This window comes from Dermochelys coriacea, chromosome 9 (genome assembly GCF_009764565.3).
Source record: "Dermochelys coriacea isolate rDerCor1 chromosome 9, rDerCor1.pri.v4, whole genome shotgun sequence".
NCBI lineage: Eukaryota > Metazoa > Chordata > Testudines > Dermochelyidae > Dermochelys > Dermochelys coriacea.
The window spans coordinates 81,056,510-81,082,942 of NC_050076.1; the positions used below are offsets into that span (position 1 = coordinate 81,056,510).

At 40.9% G+C, this 26,433-nt stretch overlaps 1 protein-coding gene across 4 annotated transcripts in view; it reads left to right on the top strand.

Annotated features, from left to right (window-relative positions):
- LOC119860977 (heat shock factor protein 3-like) overlaps nucleotides 1–26,433 on the top strand; it is a 50,536-nt gene that overhangs the window by 520 nt on the left and 23,583 nt on the right. For all 4 annotated transcript variants that reach the window (XM_038415246.2, XM_038415247.2, XM_038415248.2 and 1 more), the window contains exons 2-12: nucleotides 2,274–2,382; nucleotides 4,837–4,964; nucleotides 6,956–7,080; nucleotides 7,987–8,062; nucleotides 9,412–9,473; nucleotides 10,308–10,389; nucleotides 10,645–10,772; nucleotides 17,378–17,626; nucleotides 20,987–21,092; nucleotides 22,214–22,279; nucleotides 23,631–23,694. In XM_038415246.2, coding sequence (XP_038271174.2) covers nucleotides 2,274–2,382; nucleotides 4,837–4,964; nucleotides 6,956–7,080; nucleotides 7,987–8,062; nucleotides 9,412–9,473; nucleotides 10,308–10,389; nucleotides 10,645–10,772; nucleotides 17,378–17,626; nucleotides 20,987–21,092; nucleotides 22,214–22,279; nucleotides 23,631–23,694 — 1,195 coding nt within the window. The remainder of the gene's footprint in view (nucleotides 1–2,273; nucleotides 2,383–4,836; nucleotides 4,965–6,955; nucleotides 7,081–7,986; nucleotides 8,063–9,411; nucleotides 9,474–10,307; nucleotides 10,390–10,644; nucleotides 10,773–17,377; nucleotides 17,627–20,986; nucleotides 21,093–22,213; nucleotides 22,280–23,630; nucleotides 23,695–26,433) is intronic.

Here is a 26,433-nt window from a genome sequence, read left to right on the forward strand (position 1 = left end):
TGCAGCTTATGCTCACTAAGTGAGAAGGGGTGGGTGTGTAAAACAGGGTGGTCAAATAGGTGGACTGTAGGCCAAATCTGGGCCACCAGACGTTCTTGACTGGACCCTGAAATTTTATTCTTTACTCTGGAGTCTGGACCCTGACAAAAAATAATTAAGTACTTCATGTATAAAGTCTGGGTATATGTTGCATGCACACATAGTTGTAGGTAGATATGCCAGGAAAACAGCCTCCGGTGGTGGGTCTTGGGTTTCAGATCCCTGAAAGGGGCACAGTAGTCTGGAAAGGTTGAGCACCACTGTCATATACTGACAGGTTTCAGAGAGTAGCAGCCGTGTTAGTCTGTATTTGCAAAAAAAAAAAAAAAAAAAAAGACTTGTGGCAACTTAGACTAACAAAAATGTATTTGTTAGTCTCTAAGGTGCCACAAGTACTCCTTTTCTTTTTGTCATATACTATGCGAGTGCCTTCATGTTGCTAGGATTACCCTTAGTTGCACTATGCTATGTCTACACTGGGAACTTCAAAGCACTACCATGGGAATGCTCCCGTGGCAGCGCTTTGAAGTGCGAGTGTGGTCGCGTGTAAGCGCGAGGAGAGAGCTCTCCCAGTGCTCCTAGTAATCCATCTCCACAAGGGGATTGGCTCCGAGAGCTGGGAGCGCGGCTCCCAGCGCTTAGAGCCTATCCATACTAGCGCTTTAAAGTGCTCAGACTTGCTGCACTCGGGGGTGATTTTTCTCACTCCTGAGCCTGCAAGTTAGAGCGCTATAAACTGTAAGTATAGACATACCCTAAATGTGTTGATCAGCCAGATGCAAAATTACAAACAATTTAATTTAAAAGCAACTCTCTCACTTTGCAATTAGTGCTTTAGAACATCAAATTCTAAAGGATCTAATTTAACTTTCTTGCTATTTACTTCTGATGGCTAATCTTGAACAGTGAATGTGCACTAATGGGTTTCACTTATTCTCATGCAATAGTATGATGCTGCAATGTGAGTTCCAGACACAGCAGGAAAATTTTTGAAATCCAAACCCTTTTTAAAAAGAAAAAAAAAAAACAACTTACAAAAACGTATTTAGTTCTGGTTTTGTACAACTTTTTTAAGTGAAATCTAATTTTGTGCCTCATCTACCTGACAGTAGGGAGGTAGGACTGACTTATGATTCCGCCAGGCTCTGGATATTGTATACAAATGTAGACTCAAGAAACTGAGGGTAACACAAATGGTACAGTACTTTCATCCCATGTTGTTTTTAAATCCCTGCTGTGCTAGCGCTTTGTTGTGTTTGGCCCTTGGGAGGATAAGAAGCATGGGTGAGGAGGAGCTGTAACATCCCACTGTTCCTCAGATTCTTGTCAACTGCTGGAAATGGCCCACCTTGGTTATCACTACAAAAGGTCCTGGTAGTCGTCCCCTCTTCTCTCCCCTCCCCCCCCCCCCCGCTAGTAATAGCTCCCCTTAAGTGATCACTCTTGTTAGGGTGTGTATGGTAACTATGTATATAAATATCCCCACCTTGTTTTCCACTGAATACATCTAATGAAGTGAGCTGTAGCTCACGAAAGCTTATGCTCAAATAAATTTATTAGTCTCTAAGGTGCCACAAGTACTGCTTTTCTTTTAGCAGGAGGATAGTGAAAGACCAGCCCAGCAAGTCTAACTTGGAAATAGAATGAATGTAAAAATAGTTCAGCTACCATAAAATGGCTATTTTTATTGCTGGGTTACGCTCTTTGTACTTCCAGTATCTCTTTTGAGATTATTTGTGTATTTATATGTGATGACAATTGTGAGCAAAGCAATGGAGTGCAGAGAAACCTCCTCAGAAGAAGGAAGTCAGAAAGAAGGCTTGGCTTTGGGGCAAGTGGGAGAGCCCTCTCGTGACTGAATTCCAACACACACAAGTGATGCTTATATTTTGTTGGAGGAGCTGAGACTTGCTTTTAGAAAGACTGTGCCATATTTATCACAGCTTATTCAGGAGGCATGCTTTTAAATGGTTTAGTCTCAACATTTAATTGAAAAGAGTTTACAGCACCCCATTGTCAATAGAAATGCTGCTGTAGATATCTTTTGGCTTTAAACTTTTCCTTTGTAGTACTGGAACTCAAAGGGACCCTATCAACTTAAAAATCTATCTGAATTTATTTTACTTGCTCCTTAAAGAAGCCATTTCAGGTAGTTACCAGCCTAGAAGGTATTTGCATGTAAGCAGTTTGGAAATGTATTGTGCTTTAGTTTTGTACTCTTACTTTGCTTCTAGGATGGCCAGAGCTTTTGCATTCTGAATGAGCAGAAGTTTGCTAAAGAGCTACTTCCCAAATACTTCAAACACAACAATATTTGCAGCTTCATACGTCAGCTCAATATGTGTAAGTAATGGCTGTTCTTGTGTGTCAATGCTGCTAAGTTTGCTACCACAAAATATGGAATATTTTTAAACAAAGGAATGGAGTTGACTGGGGGTTGAGTGCTATTAATACTGCATTTTTGTGAGTACTAAACTTATAAATATTTGAAAGGAAGAAAGGCCATATGTACACACATGGATTTGTCTTTTGGAAGACAAAATGTTCTAGTCCGTGTTGCATGGTTATTTTGAAACAGCATTAGTCACATTGATCAACTGGATTAAGTTCCTCATTCATAAACAGCTTTTTTTTTTTTAACACCCTCCTTGAAAGTATGGTGCGTTGTTCTTTTTATAACATAAATGTATGCCCTGTACAGTTTGTCAACCAAGGCTGAATGAGGTTCTACTCCAAAGATACAATACAGTTCTACGCTGCAGAACAAACAGGTTGTTGTCTGGTAGCTGGAATACTTCATGGGACAACTGGAGATGGAAACTACATAGAAAAACTACCCTTTAGTGACACTTCCGATGTTTATCACTTAAAATTTTCAGTCAAAATATGTTGTGTATGTGTAACCCCAGGAAAAAAAAAAGTAGGGTACCATGGGGAAGTCCCAGACTTATCAGAAGAGCTGGATGAAATTATTTTTGACAGCAAATGCAAATTTGGGTCAATAGAAACATTTCCACAAGTTCATGTTGAATTCGCTATTGTTTCGATTGGAAAGAACAAAAATCAAAATGTTTTATGTCAAAGCTTTCAGAATGTTTGTTTTTTTTAATTTTTCTCTCAATTCGAAACAACTTTTTCATTTAGAATTTTTTGCTTCAATTTCATTAAAGGTTTACCCCCTCTCCCCCCCATCCTCTGCCCCCTCCAATGAAACATGTTTGACCCAAGAACAAACTATTTTTGTTTGTGTGGGGTTTTTTGGAAGGGGGTGAGGGGGTTGATTGTGTTTCTTCCTCCCCAGTCCAATTTGGCCAATGAGCCAAAAAATCAGTTACTCACTTAGCTCTGCTTACCTGTGACCCTTCCCTGGGGTATAATTCTTTAGGAACTATGTCAGTGAACTGGAGGAGTCAGCTGCTGAATGTTCCTGATCACTGCAAACAAAAGCACTCTTTACTTGGGAGATCCTCCCTTTTCACTAATGAAAGGAAGGTATTTCATTATTTCAGATCCTTTTTTGAAGGGAAAGGAGGATTAAAAAGTAGGTTCAGCATATAGACTTGCAGAAAAAACAAATTTGCAGTGGCTTGACAGAATGATACTGGGATTTAATTATTTCACAACATTCCCTTGGATTATGTTGTGAAGTGAAGAAGGAACTCTGTCCTTGGCTGAGTAGATTTGCACAGACTTGTCCACATTTCTGATTGTTAGATTCTATATTGGATGTAGGAGATGAGGGGATCTGTTAATCTCTTGGCATTTAGGGTGAAGTGGATGACCTCTGAGCATCCAAGGATTAAATAAACAGTTACTAGTTATCTTGTGGCAAGACTGGATTTAAACATGTAAAAGCTCCCCTGTCCCACAAAGAAACACAGATGTATGGGGCTTGATATTCCTGCTGGGCCCAGCCAGGCTTTGAGTGCAGTTTTCAGACTTGTTACCCAGAGAGCTGTATCCTGGTAACCAGACAATGTTGTTGTTTACGTTGGAAACTTAGGTTGGGAGTAGTAAGAACCCATATTACCCCTCAAGAGTGTGCTCTGCATCCTCCTCATAGTATTTATGGCACTGATGGAAGTAGAACACAATGCCACCATGCTATTTTTAGAGCAGACATGCTATTTAATGCTGCTTTCCTGCTGAGTGATGTGGGGAGAGCGGCACGTGTGTGTGTGTTCCTACATAAACTGAGTCGAACTCTCCACTCCCCCTGTGTGGGCTGTTCTCCTCTCCCTTCCCTACATCATTTTGCTAATTGAGGGTAGTACATGGAGATGCAGTTTCTGATGCATTCAGTTGCCTGTGAGGGTAAGAGCGAGAGATGAACAATGGGTAAAATCATGGCTCCATTTTAAGTCAATGGTAAAACTCCCATATACTTCAGTTGGGCCAGGTATTTACCCAAGGTATCCTAGTAGGTCATGTCTCTCTCTAACTTCCATGATTCCTTGGAAATCACTGTTCAACTCTTTCCTCCCAGTCCTATACCATGCCTGCTTTCCAAACAACATCCACTTTCATTCCCTGGGAATGGAATCTGTTAGCCCATGTCGTTACACTCAGTAGTACTGCAGGTGCATTCTCTGGCCATGAAGTTCAGCATCGGTCAAGTGGCTGAGGGCTGGGAAAAGGTTATTTGGTCTTTCTTCAGGTCCTCCTTTTGTTAACTTTATTCTTGCATGCTACAGATATTATCATCTTACTTGGATTTGGTTTTCATTGTTTAACTGAATGTTTTGAATTTCCTTTTGGCTGCTGAGAGAAATTAGTGTTCTAATCTTTCCTCAACAGATGGGTTCAGGAAAGTGATTGCCTTGGAGAATGGTATGATTACAGCAGCGAAGAGTGCAGCTGTTGAATTCCAGCACCCTTTCTTTAAACAAGGGAAAGCAAACCTACTGGAAAACATCAAACGAAAGGTATAGTGCACTGAACATATTCATTCTTTTATCAAAGGTAGTTTATGTGGAATAAGCTGTTGGATCTTAGTCCACTTCCTAGCTGACACATTCTGCATGACGAAAAAAAGCAGTCTCACTTGTGCACAGATGGCTTTTTTTTTTTCTGCTGCACTGTTCAACACATAATCTGAGGATTGGGTGTTGCACTATAGACTGAATTCCACATATGGCCTCTTCAAGTTATCCTGGTGTAATGTAAAGAACGCTTGCCCCATTTATGTACCTCTCCTGAGGAAAAACAGATGACCTCAGTCTCCAGGGCCATCAATCTAGTGCACTTTTCCATGTACTAAACTTACACACTGAGTCTGTCTTGTAACAGCTGCTTTTTAAAAACAATATTTGATCATTAGATGTCAAAACCTCCTTACCAAGCTGTGCGTACCCAGAACATTATTGTGCTGAGTATAGTGTGGACATTCAGCAGTGTGCAAACATGTATTGAGCTCTGTGGAAGATCCTTTTGGCTGTTGTGTTACCTGAGTTGTTAAAGACCAGGATGTAGATGTGAGGACTAGTTAGGAAGCTACAACTTTATTTTGCTCGATGCCCTATCTTGTGACTTCAAGTTCATGTAGCTCAAGTGTACCAAATATACATGCTGTTCTGATGCCACCATCTCCTCCCTTCCTTCAAACACACCTGCCCTCCCTATATCCTACAATTGTTAGCTTTTTTTGGGTCAAAACCTATTTTCTGGTTCTACAGAGCAAGTATATTGGAATAGTTGGCTCACATTGTCTCCTAAAACCATTATGTTAGGTGGAGTCCTCTAGCCTGGAGACGCAAGGTTTTAATTAATGCCAAGAAAACTCAGATTGAGCCATGGAATAGGCTGGCAAGCACAGTCTTCATTGTGTGGCAAATGTGAATGGTTCTTACAGCGGATAAAATGGCTGTCAGCCTTTCCTGTTTTATGAGCTGGGAGGGAATCCTAATTGCAGTGTTTGCTATAAACTCTGTTTCAGGCTTCCAGTGGCAAAGCGGGCTGGAGTGAAGAGTATCTCCTAACTGAGGCTTTTGAGGAGTCTTTGCACCCTCTCCTATAGGATCTCTGTCTGTGATCAGTCTTATGGCCCAGCCACTTAAATACAGACTAAATGGGGTAAATCCCATTTCATCCAGCTGGATGCCTAATGGTTTTTAGTGACAGGCTGGCAGTTGAATTTACCTTCTAGCTGTCTGCATGCTCTGGGAGGTTCTCTGGGAACTGGTGCTGTGCTGATGATGAAGCAGGCAGGATCAAAATGCCGTTTGATCAGGATACTAAGTATGCATGTTAATCTCTAGTGTATTATTGATTATTAGCATAGAATCATAGAGATGGGAAAGAATTAAGTCTCTAGTCCACACCTGGTAATTCTGGATTATCTAGTTGCTACTCTAAATACAACTATCTAGAGCCCAGTAAACTTCTACCTTGCTTCCTTGTTGTTTTGATATGGGCTGGTTTCAGAGTCTATAATGTCACTTGTGCAATAAGAAGGGTTTTTTTTCTAGCTTTCTGGTTACAGCAGGTTTGTACTCTAGCAGTATTGGCAAATTTTCATCTCAGTAATATAAAGAGTCTTTGAGGGGGAGAAGACTGAATCTGTGCTAAACTTTCAGCATGATGCATGGTGTTAAATACCCATCCTACCATGATAGCTACACTCCTTTTGGCTTCCTGATTCTGTGCACATTTAAGGCTAAAAAGGATCTAAAGATTGTAGAGCATTGTTTCTTTAGGAAACAAGTGTGAATGATCAGTAGTAGATTGTGTCTGCAGTGGTGTGATCTCTCATGCACTGAAGTATGAGTTTATTTTTTTCAATCTTATCTAATCCATTGAGGCAATCAAGACACTGTTCTTCTGCAGAATCAATAATTAAATTATACTGTTTCTTGTAGACATGAAATGCATGAAGTATAGACCTTAATAAAGCACCTGTAACCCAATTCCATTTTAGGTGTCTGCAGTGAGAGCAGAGGATCTCAGAGTCTGTTCGGAAGACTTACAGAAAGTGCTTTCTGAAGTCCAGGAAATGAGAGAGCAACAGAACAACATGGATGTCAGACTGGCTAGTATGAGGAGGTAGATGTCTATATTTCAGATGAATTTATATTTTGGACATTGATTGTATCTAATTAATGGAACCAAACTTTAATTTCCTAGCTTAGGAGTTTCATATTAATCAAAAGTATATAGCTTAATTATTGTCCTATACTTTCCTTTGAATAATCCATGTTCCATTTTTTGTGTTTCATTTACCTACATGGCTCAGCAACTCCAGTATGCAGAGGCTGGGACTGTGAATCTGTTAACACTCATGCGATTTCAATTTGATTACTAGTCTCAGAATCCATGCCAGTGTTTGTGTTCTAGTTGATGATGATTGCAGCAGGAAATTACTTGGTCTTCCTAAATACAAAACAGGGTCAGTTGTGGTTGTGTGAGAGAAGGTCAGGTGTAAGTTGAATTTGCATGTCCTAGTCTCTCTGTTCCTGCAGATCCATTCCTATGGACACTGGGTTATCCCGTTCTGACCTCTGACAAGCAAGCAGCACCAACCAAAGTTGGTAAGTATTTTCATCCCCTGCTAAACATTCTTTTGTTTCTTTGAAGTAGCCATTCAGGTTGCTCCGAGATGGTCCTTGTTACACTGAGCCTCTCCTTCTCTGAGCATCACATAGCTTTCTTCTAACTGGTCATCACTATGTGATTAGGTACCTCAGGAGGCTTTGGATGGACATCTCAGACCAAAATGAGTGGCTGAGCAGCAGAGGATGTGAAAATCCCCAGTACCAATTGGTTGGTCCAGCCTGATGGAGGATGGAGCGAGTTTAACCCAGAGTCTGGATTGGTGGGTCTGAGTCACTAATTCACAGTTACCCAGGGAAGGAATGTTGTCTTCAGTCCCTCAGGCTAGTATAAACTGTGCAACTAGAGCATAGGAAGTAAACTCTGTTCATCCTTCCCACCTGATTTATTCTGTTGCAGGGAAAATAAAGCCCTGTGGAAAGAAGTGGCTGTTCTAAGGCAGAAGCACAGCCAACAACAGAAGCTGCTGTCTAAGGTACCATTGCAGCCTCTTCAGTGCTGCTATCCTTATTCCTGCCTGTCAGTGACATTCCGTGGCATTCTTTCTTTATGTAGAATGACAGATGATGCTGTTATACGAGCGTTGTTGTAGCAGCTGTGTTGGTCCCAGGATATTCAAGAAACAAGGTGGGTGAGGTAATATCTTTTATTGGACCACCTTCTGTTGGCAAGAGTCAAGCTTTCGAGCATACACAGAGCTCTTCTTTAGCTCTTTTCTCTCACCAACAGAAGGTGATCCAATAAAAGATATTAACCCGCCCCCCCCCCCCATCTTAACTCTGCAAGAGACAGGCCATATTAATCCACCCTAGGTAAAGCAATCAGTTACTATACATCCAGCGAGAAGTGGGGCAGAGAATTTCAAGAGGAGTGTTAAGGGAAAGTTTCAGGGAAAATGATTGAGCACGGGGAAAATTAGGAGGCTGAATGAAAGTGGATTGTTTAGGTCATAAACCAGGGATTTGAAGTATGTGTGGTGCATAGAGGTGCACTGGGCCTGTCCCATACAGGACCCGGGAGAAAATATTGCTGTTCACAGTAGAAATGGGGAGAACAGAGGCTTTGCTTACGCCAGAAAGGGTTTGCTGGTATAGTTCTACCAGCACACCCTCAGCTTATGCCAGTAGGAGGACAGCATCTACCTTAAGACTTTTGCTGGCATAGCTGTGTCGATTAGAGATGTGATATGTGTGGTTTTGTGTTTGTTCTTTCCCACACTCCTAACTGGCATAGATGGCTATGCAATCAAAGCTTTTAAATGTACATCAGGCCAGAATGTGGGATTTGGGAACTGCAGGGACCTCGGTGGAGAATAGAAAATCATGAAATTGTGAATGAGTACAGCTAAATCTATGAAAAAGGAACAAGAGTACTTGTGGCACCTTAAAGACGAACAAATTTATTTGAGCATAAGCTTTCGTGGGCTACAAGATCTATGGGGGATCTTGAAGACAAGGAGAGCGAGACTGCTGAATTCTGGCAATGAAGACTTTTTTGAAACATGAAAATTTAGGAGTTGTCCTGCTGAAGGAACTTCATGGTCTGTCTGGTCTGTATCCTGTCTATGGTGGTTAATATTCGATGCTTCAAAGAAAGATGTGTATATTTTTTTAACTGTTAATTCACCTACGAGGGATGATTTAATTTTGGAGGCCCTCTTATTTTATTTTTTTTCTTAATCTAAAGACTGTCACGCCAATTGGTAGTGTGTATCTATATCTAACACATCTACTCTCCACTGATAATTTTGTAGCGAAGCCTATACATTGATACTGAGTCAATTCTTGGTATCCATCCATTTGATCACATTTTCTGTTTTCTCAGATCCTTCAATTTATACTAAGTTTGATGAGAGGAAACTACATTGTGGGAGTCAAGAGAAAAAGGTAACTAATTTGACTATTTGGTGGCCAAAGAGCTCTTGTAAAGGTCTCTTAAACACTTTTATTATTTTTTCCTCCTTTCCTAGCTTTTTTTTTTTTTTTTTTTTTTTTTTTTAAAACAGTCATCAAACTTCCTAAATGGAGACTTTTGAAAGATTTTACTTTTTGGACCATAGCACCACTGCTCTCTCACAGAAAGACGGGTGGCACATGTCTGTCTATATGCATGTGAAAAAGAAACAACGATGGGACGTGTGGCTTCCTAACTGTGCTGCCAGCTCAGGCTGCTTCTGAATTTTGCATGTGCCTTTTTTTTTTTTTTTTGTTACTGTTAAAATTGTAGCTCTGCTAATTGAAATGTGGTTTTGTGATTCTGTGGTTTTTATGTTGTGGGGCTATGAAGAACTTGTCCTAAGAGTTGCTGTCCAAGTTTTTCGGTCCAGACTCTTTTCAAAGCAAATATGAGCAAATTCCTTCTCATTATTATTTATTTATCATTTGTATTGCAGTGTCAGAACCCAGTTTATGCTGGGCAAAGCATGTGGAAAAAATTATGCCTGCCCCCAGGAGTTTTTTCCCTCTTATTAAATAAAACAAGTGTGTGTGTGACAAAAATAGGAAAGATGAGGATAACAGTAATGAAAGCATGCATTTTACACCAACTATTTGATGGCTTTGAATCTCTTAAATATTAGTCCCTTCCTAGGTGCCCTTAGCAACTGCTGCTGCTATTCTACATAAGTAAGTGTGTGAAATCGGGCATTACTATGACTTGTGTTCCTACTTTTAACTATGCGTTACAGCTATAATATATATATATATATTTTTTTTTCTCAGATCTCTAACAGATGCCTCAGGTGCCTCACCTTCCAAATTCAGCCGGCAGTATATTCACCTACCTGTGGAGCATGGCAATGCGGTAAATTTTGAGGGGGCATTTAGGATAATGGATGTTTGTCATTGTGTGGTCTGTTGAGATATTATGGCTGCAAGATTGCTCAACTTTGGGTGAAACATTTCTGATTCTGATATAGAAAATGTTAAAGCTATTGCTATGTCCTCAAAACAATGGAAATAGAGTTTGATGTGAAAAAAAGTCTAAATGTGGAACACCAATTGCAACAAGAATTAAAGACTGATTTCTTTTCTTTATAATGTTTCCTGTGGCATGCAGGTGGCTATTTCTGAACATGATCCAAACAGTGAAAATGATACAGGCATCATTATTCAAGATATCACCAACACTGTGGATGATGCCACGGATGAGCTGCTCACCCTAGTGCATACAAGCAGAAGTGATGGGTATGAATGAGAATGTGAAAGTATTCAGACATAGGTTATCATGACAAGTATTAAATAAGTGCACTTCTTGAATCTAAAAATGTAACAGCCTATACAAATCTTTAAATATATTCAATGCATTACAGGTTGGTTTGTTTTTAAAAGCTGTTAGAAAACATGAAGGTCATTTGGACACTAAGTCAGCAAAGCACTTAAGTGGGTTCTTCTCTTTAAACATGGAAATGGTCTGATTTGAATCACAGTAAACACCTTGAGTCGAATTCTGTGGTACTATATTTACCTGTTTAAAATTAAGCACATGCTCAAGTTCTTACATGCTGAGGCCCTGGTGCGATAATATTCAAAGCAAGCCTTAGAGTTTGTTGCCCAAGTCTGGGCAGTTACCTTGATTCTACATAACAGTTAAATAAGTGGGGTGAAGGAAAAACCTCCAGCCTGCAGCCTCAGACTCTTGTTCCTCCCAAATATTCTACAATATAAAACCGCCTAAACAGGGCCACCATGATCTGAAGATGGGACTCAGTTACTGTATTGGCTGAAGACTCCAATGTAGTCGCCTAACAAATGTTTGTAAATTTGGCAAGTCTTAGTCTTTAGAAACGATGCCAAAAGTAAAAGGAAGGCCAGTGTTTCTTGTGTGTCTGTTAGCCCAGGGAAAAGAGATCTTTGTTCCCAAAGAAAATCTGTTGTCCTTGCATACTGAATTCTTATCTGAATTGGTTTTCTCCATGAGGAACCACGTAGAGCATGGAGTCTTTGAAACAGATGGTTTCTCTTTCTCTCAATCTGCATGTCTTACAAAGTCCTAAGCCACGCAGTTGTCAGCAACCAATACCAAATGCAGTCTCCCTTCAAAGCTTTGTAGTTAAAGTCTAGCATGATCTCCCATTTTTAGGGAGGAGGATTTTTTCAGCTCATGTCTTCAGACACTACTCCAGTTCTTCGAAATAGAATGTTCTATTATAGTGCATTATCTAAGCTATAAGTGATTCTCCCCCCTCCTTTTATAAAGTTATTTTCACTAATTTTACAAGGGACTGGAATGACTAAATCCTTCTAGTGCTCAATTCATCTGTCAGACTTAAATAAAAGGCATTGAGAACTGAGATATTAAAGCTTTTAATGGGAAATCTGACCGCCTCTGTGTTGTTGAGGAGGATGAAAATCTCAGGGAAGAAGGCCATCAACTGGAGTGGAGGGAAATGATCCCATAATTAGAACCCTTCCAGGTGATGTCACAGTAACCTTTCACACTGTGGATACCCCTCTGGGCAAGGGAACCCCAGTTATTAGGAAGAGACAGGTAATAGTAGTGGGTGATTTGATTAGTAGAAATATTGATAGTTGGGGAAGGTAGGGGAGAGGTCCTTGAGGCCAGATTTAGGCTGCTAGGTAAGAGATGGAAGTCCAGGACCTCTGTGGTAGCAGTCTCTGAAATGCTTCCTGTTCCACATGCAGGGCCAGTTAGATGGCAGAACTTTAGGATCTCAATGAGGTGGATGAAATGATGATGTTGGGAGGAGGGATTCAGGTTTATTAGGAATGGGGGAATTTTTCAGGGAAAGTAGGAGCCTATACAGGATGGATGGGTTCCATCTAAACCAAAACAAAACCAGGTTGCTGGCATGTACAATTTAAAAGGTGGTAGAGAAATTTTCAAAACAAAGGGCTGGGGAAAGTCAACATGTGCAGAAGAGTACCTGGTTCAGATAGAGACTTCCCTTAGGGGAGGATTTATTAAAGGTGATGATAACGTACAGATATAAACTGAAGAAGAGAAACAGTCAAATGGCAGAGTCCCATTCTATTATGTTACATGAAGCAGACAACTTAATATTGACAAACTTTAAAAATGCTTATATACAAATGCTAGAAATCGAAATACTGTGATGGATGAAATAGAGTGCTTGTTAAATGAAAATATTGACATAATAGGCATCACAGAAACCTGATGGAATGATGATCAATGGGATATGAGTATAGCAGAGTATAAAACATGTAGGAATGACAGAGTAGGTCGTGCTGGTGAGGGAGTTGCAATATATGAAAGAAAGCGTAGAGTCAAATATAATAAAATCATGAACGATTCAAACTGTATCATAATAAGTGTAACAGTAGGCATATACTACCAGCCAGCTGATTAGGAAGTGTGATTGTGAATCAGGAAGATTAGTGAGGCTGCAAAGCCGAAAGCACAATGCGGATTTTGACTGGCCCTGTATTGACTGGGTACATGTCTTGAAATTTTATCTTTGCGTCCCATCCTGAGGAGACACCATTAATGACTGCTGCTTGGAGAAGCTAGTCCTGGAACCAGCAAGGGGGGAAGCAATTCTTGATTTAGTCTTAAGTGGAGAACAGGATTTGGTCTAATAGTGTTACACAGATAAAACTACACAGGATCGTTTTAGGGGACAAGACAAGATGTCACGTTTATTATAATTAATGTGATTTATGACCAATAACTAATACCTATGTACGTACACACACACACACACACACACACACACACAATAAATAAATATATAGTTACCAGTCCTGAATGTAGCTTGAGTTCGTGGCTTGGGTTCGTAGCTAGTGGCAGCTAACTGGCCAGGAAAGCCAGGCACAAGGAAGGGCTGGGGTCTCTGTTGGGCATGCACCGATGGCCTTCCATGTTAGCAGCAGAATGTTACCCTCCAAAGTCTTCCATCTCTCCCATCCTTTTTGTAGGCTTTAGTTTGAATCAAGAGTCTATAGGTCTTGCTGTGTCACTCTGCCTCTGGGTTCGGTGTGATTGATCACCTGTCAATTGCAGACATAACTTTCAGCCTAGGACCTGGCTTTGATGTTTCTTCAATTGTACTTTTTGTCCTTTTCCTTTTTAGGGTAGACTCTTCTTGCTTTGTAAGGGCTGTTGTCTGTATCTTCAGCCGTTGGGTGTTTACACTTTATTTCATCAGGACAGGCTGGGGCTAGAGGTTGATTCCATCCATCCATCCCTCATTCGCACATCTAAAGTAATAAGATTACAGCAGGGTTCTGCAAAAATGAAGGTTGCAGCAAGCTCTTACACAATGGAGTGAGCATTTTAAAATGGAGTTTGGGGCAAGTTTAAAATGGAGTTTGAGTTACAATATGGACAAGTATAAGGAGTGGCAAACAGTGAGCAGAAGTTACAATGTTGAAACAATGTAAGTTTCAGCGATTTAAGCAGCAATTGGATTGAAAGTGAAACTCAATTAGCCAGTTATTAGGGTAACCGGTTTTATGAATGTTTCATTCATAAAACTTTGCTTATGAAGTTCTATTAATAAAATGGACAATTAATTTCATTGATCAGTTTCACAGTAGCTGAACCACTCAATAATGACTATAATGTAATTACATTTTAAAGGGTGGAAAATATGAAAGAAACCCACCACAGTAGTATTTCATGTCAAAAGCAGAACTATACAAAAATAACATGGTTGGTTAAATGTAAATTAAGGGGAACAGTCATAAGAGTGAAATGCCTGCTAGCTGCATAGAAACTTTTTTTCTTTTTTTAAAGAACACCTTATGATAGAGGCTCAAACTAACTGCAAATTTAAGAAAAAACCCTACCGGTAATGGGACTAAAAAATGCCACCCTGGCTAAACAGAAATTTTTTTAAAAAAAAGTCAGCTCCTACTGAGGAAAGTAGAATAGAGCATAAACTCTAGCAAGTCAAGTGTAAAAATAAAATTAGGCAGGCCAAACAAGAATTTGAACAACTAGCAAAAGACACAAACTAACAGCAATTTTTTTTATGTATGTTTAGAAGCAGGAAGCCTGCTGAGCAACCAGTGAGCCACTGGACAATTGAGGTGCTAATGGAGCACTCAAGGAAGACTACCCATTTATAGAAAAGCTAAATTAATTCTTTGTGTTAGTCTTCACTGCAGAGGATGTGAAGGAGATTCCCACATCTGAGCCAGTCTTTTTAGATGACAGATCTGAGGAACTGTCCTCAATTGAGATGTCAGTAGAGGAGGTTTCTGAACAAATTGACTTAATGTAACAGTAATAAGTCAAAAGGACCAGATGATATTCACCAAGAGTTCTGAAGGAACTCAAATATGAAATTGTAGAACTACACCTATCACTCAAATCAGCCACTGTGCCAGATGGAAGGTAACAAATGTAACACTGATTTAAAAAAAAAAAAAAAAAAAAAAAGACGACTCCGGAAGCAACCCATGTAATTGCAGGCCTGTAAGTCTAACTTCGGTATCAGGCAAATTGATTGAAACTGTAGTAAAGAACAGAATTATCATAGCATGAACACAATACGTTGAAGAGCCAAAGTGGCTTTTGTAAAGCGAAAGCATGCCTCACCAGTCCATTAGAATTCTTTGAGGGTGTCAAGAAACATGTGGACAAGGGTGATCTAGTGCAAGACAAGCCCAAGAAAGAAGCCAACAGAACTTCACTAGGCATCACATACAGTCCTCAGCTAAAACCTCTCCAGTGCATCATCAGTGATCTACAAACCATCCTGGACAACGATCCCTCGCTTTCACAGGCCTTGGGAGGCAGGCCAGTCCTTGCCCACAGACAGCCCACCAATCTGAAGAATATTCTCACCAGCAACTACACACTGCACTACAGTAACTCTAACTCAGGAACCAATCCATGCAACAAACCTCGATGCCAACTCTGCCCACATATCTACACCAGCGACACCATCACAGAACCTAACCTGCTCAGCCACACTATCACCGGTTCATTCACCTGCACGTCCACCAATGTAATATATGCCATCATGTGCCAGCAATGCCCCTCTGCTATGTATATTTGCCAAACTGGACAGTCCCTACGTAAAAAGATAAATGGACACAAATTGGATATTAGGAATGGCAATATACAAAAACCTGTAGGAGAACACTTTAATCTCCCTAGACACACAATAGCAGGTTTAAAGGTAGCCATCCTGCAGCAAAAAACAACTTCAGGACCTGACTTCAAGGAGAAACTGCTGAGCTTCAGGTCATTTGCAAATTTGACACCATCAGCTCAGGATTCTACAAGGACTGTGAATGGCTAGCCAGCTACAAAAGCAGTTTCTCCTCCCTTGGTGTTCGCACCTCAGCTGCTAGAAGAGGGCCTCATCCTCCCTGATTGAACTAACCTCATTATCCCTAACCTGATTCTTGCTTGCATATTTATACCTGCCTCTACAAATTTCCACTACATGCATCTGACGAAGTGGGTATTCACCCACTAAAGCTTATGCTCCAATACGTCAGTCTATAAGGAGCCACAGGACTCTTTGCTGCTCTTCTAGTGGATATAGTGTACTTGGACTTTCAGAAAGCTTTTGACAAGGTCCCACACTAAAGACTCTTAAGGAAACTAAGCAGTAATAGGATAAGAGGGAAAGTCCTTTAATAGATCAGTAACTGGTTAAAGGATAGGAATAAATGGTCAGTGTTCAGAGTGGAGATGGATAATGGCACCTCCCCCTGCCCCCGAACAATGTGTACTGGGACCAGTACGATTCAACATATTAATGATCTGGAAAAAGGAGTAGAGAGTAAGGTGGCAAAGTTTGCAGACAATACAAAATTACTGAAAATGGTTAAGTTCAAAGCAGATTGTGAAGAGTTCCAGAGGGATCTGCTAAAACTGGGTATGTGGGCAAGAAAATTGAAGATGAAATTCAATGTTGATAGATGCGAAGTAGTGCAAGTTGGAAAATATAGTCCTAACTATACATATAAAAGGATAGGGTCTAAATTAACTACTTTCTTGAGTGATAACAATCTTGGACTCATCGTGAGTAGTTCTAACGTCTGCTCATTGTGCTGTCAGCCTAAAAAGTTAACAATGTTGGGAACCATTAGGAATGGGATGGGCAATAAGACAGAAAATATCATAATGCACTATAAAAATCCACACCCACACCTTGAATATCGGGTGCAGTTCTGGTCACACTTTCTCAAAAGAGGTTTATTAGAATTAGAAAAAGTAAAAAGAAGGGCAACAAAGGATTAGGAATATGGAACAACTTCCATACAAGGAGAGGTTGAAAAGACTGGGACTGGTCATCTTAGGAAAGAGACATACAAGAGGGAATATGATAGAGGTCTATAAAATCTTGATTGGTGTGGAAGAAGTGACTAAGGAAGTGTTATTTACCCCATCACATAACACAAGAACCGGGGTCATCTAATGAAACGAATACACAGCAGGTTTAAAACGAACAAAGGAAGTACTTTGTCATACAACACACAGCCAACCTGTGGAACTTGTTGCCATGGGATGCTGTGAAGGCCAGCAGTATAACTGGGTTCAAAAAAGAATTGAATTAAGTTTATGGAAGATGGGTCCATCAATGGCTGTTAGCCAAGATGGTGAGGGATGCATCCCCCTGCTCCAGGTGTCCCTAAACCTCTGATTGATCCTCTGTTGTCCAATCTCAGTTTATGGCAGTCACTCATTAATTGCCCTGTTCTTTTCATTCCCTCTGAAGCATCTGAAGGCAGGATACTGGGCTAGATGGGCCATTGATCTGACCCATTATGGATGTTCTTATGTTTTTATGAAGTATTGTAGTAGCTGAGCTCTCCTGAGACTTTTCATTATGTGTCTTATTTCTTAGAGAACCCCAGACCACTCAAGAACATGATCTGCCTGTCTGTGAAGCATCACAGCCCATTGAGTTAGGTCCTACAGAACCAGACTATCCAGTCCAAGTTGCTGACCATCCCTTCAAGTCCAGTGCAGTAGGAAATCATGCCGTAGAGCTGCATTCTGCACAAGTTAATGCTCCTGAAGATCCTGCATCAGTGATTGACTCCATCTTGAATGAGAGCAACTCCACAACTCAAAGTGATGCTTTTCTGGAGAGGTACAGAATATCTTGATTCTGGTGACTAGCCTATATACTAGTATTTTTGTGACCTTACATTGTTACTTTTACAAAATGCTTCTAATTACAGACGTATGTACATATTGGAACACAGCAAATACCTTTGAAAAGCCTAGACCTCCCTCTTCCCTCCGTTAATCATGATTTCCCCACTCTTCATTTAGAAGCTTTGGAAAAGAGATGGGTCTTGCTCCCTGTGTTGAAGGTCAGCACAATCTATACTAGGTCGGGGGGGGTGTGTGAATTCCAGAGCTGTGACTCATTCACAGAGGATGCATGCCCTCCTGATCCTAAAAAAAATCTCAGGATTGTCCCCTCAAATGGCCCAGCTGTCATCAACTACCATGGCAGTTTGTGGAGAGAGAGGCAGACTTTCTGCTAGTCAGGAGTCATGCTGTATATGGTAGGACTTTAAAAATCAGAGTCAGGAACTTGAAATGCACCAAGAAGAAATCGGAAAGCCAGTGGAGTTGTTGAAGATTTTGTGTAATAGTTCCATGCAGCTGGTGCTATGAGGCAGGCAGCTGCAGTTTCTAAGACCTGGTCTACACTTGGGAGGGCAGGGGGATCGCTCTAAGTTACGCAACTTCAGCTACGTGAATAACTTAGCTGAAGTCAGCGTTCTTAGATCGACTTACTGCGGTGAGTCGACTGCTGCCGCTCCCCCTTCGACTCTGCCTGTGCCTCTCACAGGAGCGGAGTACAGAAGTCAACAGGAGAGCGCTCGGGTCGACTTATCACGTCTAGACGAGATGTGATAAATCGACCCCTCCCCCGCTGGATCAATCGCTGCCCACCGATCTGGCAGGTAGTGTAGACATAACCTAAGGGACATTGTAAGCTGGCTCCCTGTGGAGCATTTGCAGTTATCCAGTCTACAAGTCACAAAGGTATGCACAGCATTAGTGAAGTCCAGATCAGAGACATGGTCCTGAATACTTTAAAGTGAAAGCAGGTGTCTTTATCACTGCTGCTAGTAGTAATTGGTGATATGGAAGTACTCTCCAACTGCAAACCCCTTGAGCAAAGTAGTTATGGTAGGAACCATACACTTCTATTCTCTGCCTGCAACCCTCTATCATATACTGCATCTTGTTTAGAGTTAGTTTTAGCCAATTTGTTCCCCTCCAAATGCCATTCTCGGTCAAGCACTAGGAAAGTAAAAAATGCCAAACCCTCTGGCTCTGATGGGAATATTAGACACAGATCTGTCTCTCTAGTATCCTGATGGTATCCCAGCCCAAATCAATCTCTCTATCTCTTCTGCTTGCTCCTCATACACACTGAACAGGACTGAATGGAATCTGGCATGAAAGAGTCCTCTTGGAAAAGGAGTAACTGTCCAAAACAACACATTCGGATCAGCCTTTTGATACATGGGATCAAAACATTCTAAGACAACAACCCAGGCAAAAAAAGCATGTGATAGCTGTAAGGAGAATGCTACAGTAGGCTGTGTTCAGTAAACTCTGCAAGACAGGATAGCAGTATTGTCACTTGTTAAATTAAAAAAAAAAAAAAAAAAAATTTCCTCAACACAATAGTTTGTAACATACCCACTCCAATTCTTCAGTCTTCAAATTGATAAGTGGTTTGAGTTATTGTTTCACAAACTATTCAAGGTTTAATAGGAAAAAATAGGTGGAGCCTCTAAATTTTTTTTCTGCTGAATCCTACAGAAAGCTGTTCATGTGTGGCGAATGGAAAGCAGGTATTGTCTGTTCTCCATCTGTGCCAGCATTCTCAAAATAAGCCCGAGATGAGGGTGATGCTTAATACTACTTGGCAGGATCCAGTGGAAATAGGTTTCATTTCCTGAAACTGAGCATTGTATATTCTGGGTAGAAATCTATAACTTAATTGGATCTGTCAATATAATAACATGGCAAATACCTATTCTAAAAGTGAATGTTAGCATAGATGAGGGGAGCAATAAACATGTAGCTGGACTTCTCCCAACCACCCCAAAAAATCCTTTGCCTCTGGCAGGGGTTTGAGGCTGTCAGCAGTGAATTTATATGCTGCTGGGAAAAGAGGTTAGGCTGACCAGCCCCACAAACTGAGGTGCTTTATCCTACAGAACGGGTATCTCAGTGACGACCATGAAGGTTTACACATCCAAGTTCTGGAGCAGGTGGAGAGTTGATTCTCAATGGTCCATTCAGCCTTAGCTGGGATTGCTAATAAGGGGACCAAATAGTGCCGTTTTTGTGGGTTCTCTTTTTATCTAATGTGGACTCCTATCCAGTAGAAGCTGGACTGAGACTAACTCCACATAAGCCACGTGGAAAACCATTAGTGACTGTTGTTCACTACTGACATGGACTAGGTTTGGATCAGCGACTTAGAGGTGATGGTCTCTCTCTGCCATCCAGTCCTCTAGCAGCACATACTCTTTTAATTAACTCTTGCTTTAGGTTGAATGCGCCTTTATTCTGTTACATAAGACGACAGCCATATAGACATTTTTTTCAGTAACCAATCTTGTCAAACTCCTTTTCACAGTGACCCTGGTGCTATCCTTTAGGGATAAATAGCTGCAATAATTCAGTTTTTGGAGTGGTGGGTGCAAATCTCCAATATCCAGTGGGATATCACCTCACTGAGACCTCAAGGCCTGGAGTATTGCATTGCAGTTGTATAGTTTTGTTTAGCTGTATGTGTCTTTCAATTGTGGAAAGTAGTTCAATGTACAGTGAGGAGTTGCAGTCAGTCTCCTTCTTGGCTTACATGCCAGTTGGCATGCTTTTCATATTTCCTTTCCCTTTGAGGTCAGGCTCTGTGTTCTGCCAGCCACCATAGGAAGCAGGTACAGCTTGGCAAGAATCTGGCTGCTTGTGTTACAGCATAAGCAGTGACCGTACAGACTTGCTTTCCCATGCTGCATTCAGCACTACCGTTTAAAAGGCAAGAGCTGCTCATCCTGAATAAAATAAAGAGAAACGTCATGTATTTCAGACCACAGCAGGATCCTGAGAGTATTTGGAAGAAATTTAAAAATGAGAGGAAAATACATGTAGAAAGGGGGAGAATCCAAGATTGTTTTCCCACTTTTTTGATGCAATAGGTATTGGTATATTGGCATGAGGAGGAAGGCTATCTGACAAGTAAACAGTGCTGTATATGTCAACACTGCAGTTTAATGGGGTCTGTGGCATGGAAATGAGACCTACCTTGTACTTGCAGTGGCCCTCTGTGGGTCCTGTCCATTTCATATTTTTCTCCTGCTATCACTTGGCCACTAGATTATCCCTGGGACTCTTCGCAGCCTGCAGTACAATCCACATATCTGGTTTTTCTGATGCATCTTACTTTACATCGTCATTTTATTTCTTTTAGGGAAGAGATTCAGGATTTTCTAAATTGTATTGATGCCAGTCTTGAGGAGCTCCAGGCGATGCTGTCTGGGAAGAAATTTAACTTTGGCTCTGAATCCTTTAGTGATGTGAGTGTCTCCTTATTTGCACACTTTGATTTCTCAAATGTAATAATTGAAACAGTTACGTTTATTTTTCCTCCTGTTAGCTTTTATCCCATAGGGATGTGTAGAGGAGAAGATCTTCATAAATACAGATGTAATGAATGAAATAGTACAAAGTTATAAATCGTCACTGTAGGGACTCCTGTCAGACCGTCTTATGGTTTGTTACCCTCATGTACACATTCCCGTTTTACATGGAACAAGAAATATAACATGCCCTGCCTGTCAGCATCACAGACTGATAACCAAGCACATTCTCCCTTCGTGCAATGCCTTGGTTGTCTGTGTACCCTCTAGATATTTGTGTTTGCTGCCCTAACTCTTGAGGAATTTGAGATGATGCAGCGTTAAATATTTTTTTGGTTGGTGTTCACTGCCTTTAGAGGCACTATATGAAGGGTTTAAGGTCAGATGTGTAATGTTAAACTGTGATGGGACTTTCCATTGCATCATTGTTACAATCTGGTTTTTTTGTATCTATTGACTGGAAAGTCATGAGAGTCTACAGTGAACATAAGATGCAAGAAACTAACAGTCTGATTTTGAGTGCAGTGGAGCGCTTGCTACTTCCATTGTAATCGGTGAGAACTATGGATGCTCAGCTCCTCAGGGGGGGAAAAAAGACCACGAGTATTTTGGCTCTTTTGGCTGAGATTAAGAGCAGCATCCGTTTATAAGGCACGTCTTCTAGCAACAGTGCAGTTCTGAGGCATAGGAGATCAGAATTCTTTTCAGTTCTTGCTGTCATGCTCTGTGATACTGGACAAGACACTTTGCCTGTGTGCCTCAGTTTCTTTTTCTGTACATTTAGTATTCTCCATAATTTATCTCGCAGGCATCTTCTGAAGCTTGTGAAGTGCTCTTAGATTCTCAGATGGAAGGCCCTATATATTGTTGAACGTAACACATCCTCTATTAAAGGTGTTATCCTTCCGTTGAAGAGGGGAGGAATGGACTCCACAATCTGCCTGGCCTCCTTTTCCCTCCTTCCTTTGTGAATCTGCATATGCTATGTGTGTGTCCTTGTGACTTTTTTTCCCATAAATATATATTATATAGTATGTTCTTTCTCTTTTTACCTTTAGACTTTCAATCCTGAGTTTCCAGCCCTGGACGCTAACTTGACAGATGCTTCATCCAATATGGAAAATGTAAGTGAGGAATTTTTCTGGTGGGAAGGACTGACAAGGTACTGAAGGAGCTGAATTTTGTGTGACCTTAGTCAACAAGTTGTCTATGTGACAAGTGAAATTGATTAGAGATGCAACATGAAAACTGCCATTCTAGTTTTTCACTGTCCAAAGTGAGTGAAGAGCAGAAATTGGGGGGGGGAAAGCTTGAACTTTAGATTTGTTTGAATTATCTCAGGTGTTACTATGTGCAGCAAATAAGAGAAAGTTGTCTTGAGTGTCCTCTTAAAGTTTGCAGAGAGTCCTGTACCACTTCGGGTATTCACCCACGAAAGCTTATGCTCCAATACATCTGTTAGTCTGTAAGGTGCCACAGGACTCATTGCCGCTTTTACAGATCCAGACAAACACGGCTACCCCTCTGACTCTTAAAGTTTGTAATATTCCTACCTATTTTGGAAAATGTTTTTCACCCATTCTTATTTTGCCTTCGGTAACGTACTCTTTGATTTTGTCAATAGAGGTGGGGAATAATGGGGAGGGGGAAACCTAGTCAGAAATACTTTCAGTTCATATATTCATGAATTATTCACTCAACTCTGTAAACGGGGCATTGATGAATATTTGTCTTCATTAAGAATTGACACCAGTTCTTCATAGTGATGTAAAAACTTGAGTAAAATACACTTCTCTCAAACACCCCTCCATAGCAGCTTCTTAAAGGGAGACATGAGACGACAGAATTCAGTGCTAATAGCTGTTCTTTAATCCAGTTCTTAAATTCCTCTCTTGAAACAGAAAACTGGTGAAAATATGGCTTCTGATTTTGCAAATCTTGAAATAATATACTTTAGTTAAATACGCTTCTCTGTCAGCCTGCTTTGGATCACGTTAATCAGAGTAAAATGCTGGCAGCTTTCATCAGGTGTGATTTTAATTTGTAAGCATTGAAACAGTTTTTATTCCCTGCTGGAATAAAAGAACTAGCAGAGCTTTTGGTTGAGATCAATATTTACTGGGAAACATCTGCTAAAAACTGCAGCAAACCTGTACAGAGAATATTAATTACCTGAATTAAAAGAAGCATATCTGAAAGCTCCTATTTGCTGCCCTGCCAGCTTTTACCCTCAGAAGCAGCAACAGTCCTTAAAGTCAGGGCTGTGCAGTTTAGTAATAGAAAGGAGGGAGGGGAGGGTGATAGAGTGCATGCATGCCATTTTGGCCTTTTTTTGGTGGAGATTTTGGTTAATGACTACCCCCACCCTAAGACTCTGTAACTTAACAACAGAAAGCTGGAAGTCCCAATAATTGAGTTTAAAAATTCTCTATAGCTAAATGTGCTGCCTTTATTTTGTTTTCACTTTCCCTCTAGATTGAGGGCTTGACGGACAGCGTTGAAGAGCTAGGAACAAGTGAGCGGAAAACAGGAAACAAAGGTGGGCAGCAGGGAAAACTGGGAATTGTCCCAGTCTTTAGACCACCCTAAAAATACATCACTGGGGTTTGAATTTAGCTTTCCCAAACGGTGTTGGTATGACCTCACTTCCATAGTTGAGAGCCCAGTCCAATTCCTGTTTGACCCTGACTTTCCATTGGCTTTAATGGGAGCTGAAGGATTTAATATAGCACCATCATCTTAGCTGTTGGATTTAATTTTTCCTGGTCTCCCTTGGCCATGTGTTAATGTTACCAAGGAGACTTTGCATTTTTAAATCTGATTGCGGTCATGGGAGCAAGTGGAATTCAGAGAGCTTCAAATTAGGGTTCACAGCTGCACCCCCTTTACTGTGGCAGTGTGGCCCACATAGACTGCAGCGCCCAGAATGCTCTGTCCGCTTTATTTATGGAGCGTGGTAAGTATACATACAGCTTCATGTAATGTATGAGGTCCCAGCTCCGATGAGTTTGTGCTCTACTTCAGGCATGAATATGAAACGCAAGGGAGCCTCAAACACAAGGTGGTTGAGGCAACAGCAAGGGAAGGCTTCATGAAAGGAGGCATGTTGAGACATGAGAGGTTGCTCCAGACAGATGATGCAGCATGGCAAAAGGTTCAAGCTGGGGAGTGGCAGATGAATGAGATTGGAGCAGTTGTAAAGACACTGCCAAGTGTATGGCTCTAGAAGCAGACTAGGAGGAAATACAGGAAAGATTCAATAATGCCTTCAAGGCACTGTGTGATAAGGAAAGGCTGAAGTGTGAAGACACAAAGCCACGGAGGGGATTTGAGGGAGAGAATAATGTTTGGAGTGACAGGGGAACTTTTAACAGGAGCAGAGTGAGGAGAGAGAAGTTGTTGAGAGGCTGGTGCATGCCATTTGTATAGCATTACAGTGGTCAGGGCAGGCCACTTTGGAAAAAGTTAATTGCATGCATTTGTGATGTGATTTTTGTAGCATCCACAAATTGTCTCCAGCCTAAAGATGAAGGCAACCAAGTCTGCTCCATTTCATACGAGCTTTTAAGTGCAGTCCTTAAGATCCTTTGTTTCTGGCCCATAGCTGGCCAAAGGTAGTTTACCTCTGATATCTGAAGTGAAGGAATTTTTGAAGCAATTCTTTCCCCCCTGCCCAATTTCCCTTTTTGAATAAGACCTCCTTGCTCTCACACCTGTCATGAATCTGAGTTTAGAATGTCTGTTTCTTTACAGACATGCAGCTGATACAATACAGGGGCAATCCTCTGCTTTCGTTATTCGAAGAACTGCCTTCTGTTGAAGGTGCAGGGAAGACGGAGGATCCTAAAGATCTTCTCCTGTCCTCACTGGAGGAGAAACCCGCTCTCTCTTTTCCCTCAAGAAACGAAGCAGCTTCACCACTGGCAGCTCCAGCAAACCAGGCTGAATCCCTCGATGCATCGGAACTGTATGATCAGCCTCTGCTCTCGGAAGACGGAAATGGAGAGTATAAATTATTTCCCCTCCTGCTTCTCAGTCCTGTTGCTAACTTTATAGAAGAGGCCTCTGAGATAGAAACGGCTTGAGAACTTGCACAAAATCTTCGTAAGGTCAGCTTCCTGGTGTAAAATATAGAGATGGTACAAAGCTCAGTGAGAAGTTTCTCTTCCCACCCCCCCCTCCCCCCGGGCCTAATATGGAAAGAAATAAAAGGACTCTTCAAAAATGCAAGAGCAGTTCATGCAAGAAGCTGAAAGCAATGTCAAACAAGAACTGCACAGCACTGAAGGCCCTTGGAAGAGGAGCAAATGTCACAAATATATTGCACTGTAATATGTAAAAAAAAAATTTATATTGCAAAAGGGAAATCTGTATCCTATTGTAAAGTCGGGCTGTATTTTTTTTTAGCTGTCCTGTCGCATCCTATTGAATACTCCAACATGGGACTTGTTCTGAGAGTTTCTTTCATTAGGTGGCTTGTCTCTCTTGTTGGATCTAGATTTTTTTTTAACATTTGAAAAGATGGAATATATTTTGTTTTGTCTGCTGCTACAATTGTTTGCATTTGCCTATGTCACTTTTTTCTAATCTTAGATTTGCCCCTAGGTATTAATATAGGCAAGATTATTTTCTTATGGAAAACGGTATTTTTAACATGGAATATTTTTAATCTAACAACCATCCTTTGACCAGAGTTCTTAAGTGTTCGGCTAGTTAACTGATTTCTTGTGCACAATGCATGCCAGCTCCTCTGGCGTAACTTGCACATAACACACGCATGGGTCACTTGTCCTCAATAGCTGGGGATCTGAGAAGTCCAGAAGGTAACAAAGTCCAGAAATTGACCTTGCCTGAGCAAAGAGCACAGTTTGACATTTTCCTGCACCTGTTACAAAACTTTGAGCTCTGCCTTGGCTCACTTGGGGCAAAACTGAAAGAGCCACATGGTGATTTTCACTAATTTAAAAAAAATTCCTGTACATTGCTCTCTTCCATCCAAGATATCTCTCTGTTCGTGCAACTGCACTCCTACATTGGGCCTGATTCTGCTTTCAGCTATATCTGAGGCATGGTGTACTGAGAAATCTGCACATCTTTGGCAGAACTTTGTCCTTGGCCGATGTCCTCTATTCCCAAATCTCTTCCTAAGGGTTATAATTGCAAGACTGTATTTTCTCCTATAAAAATAACGTATTCAGAACCTTTTAAAACAGTTCCCATGTTGGATATTAAGAAACAAGGGTGGTGTCAAAAAATATTTTTCTCCTGAGTCCTGAAA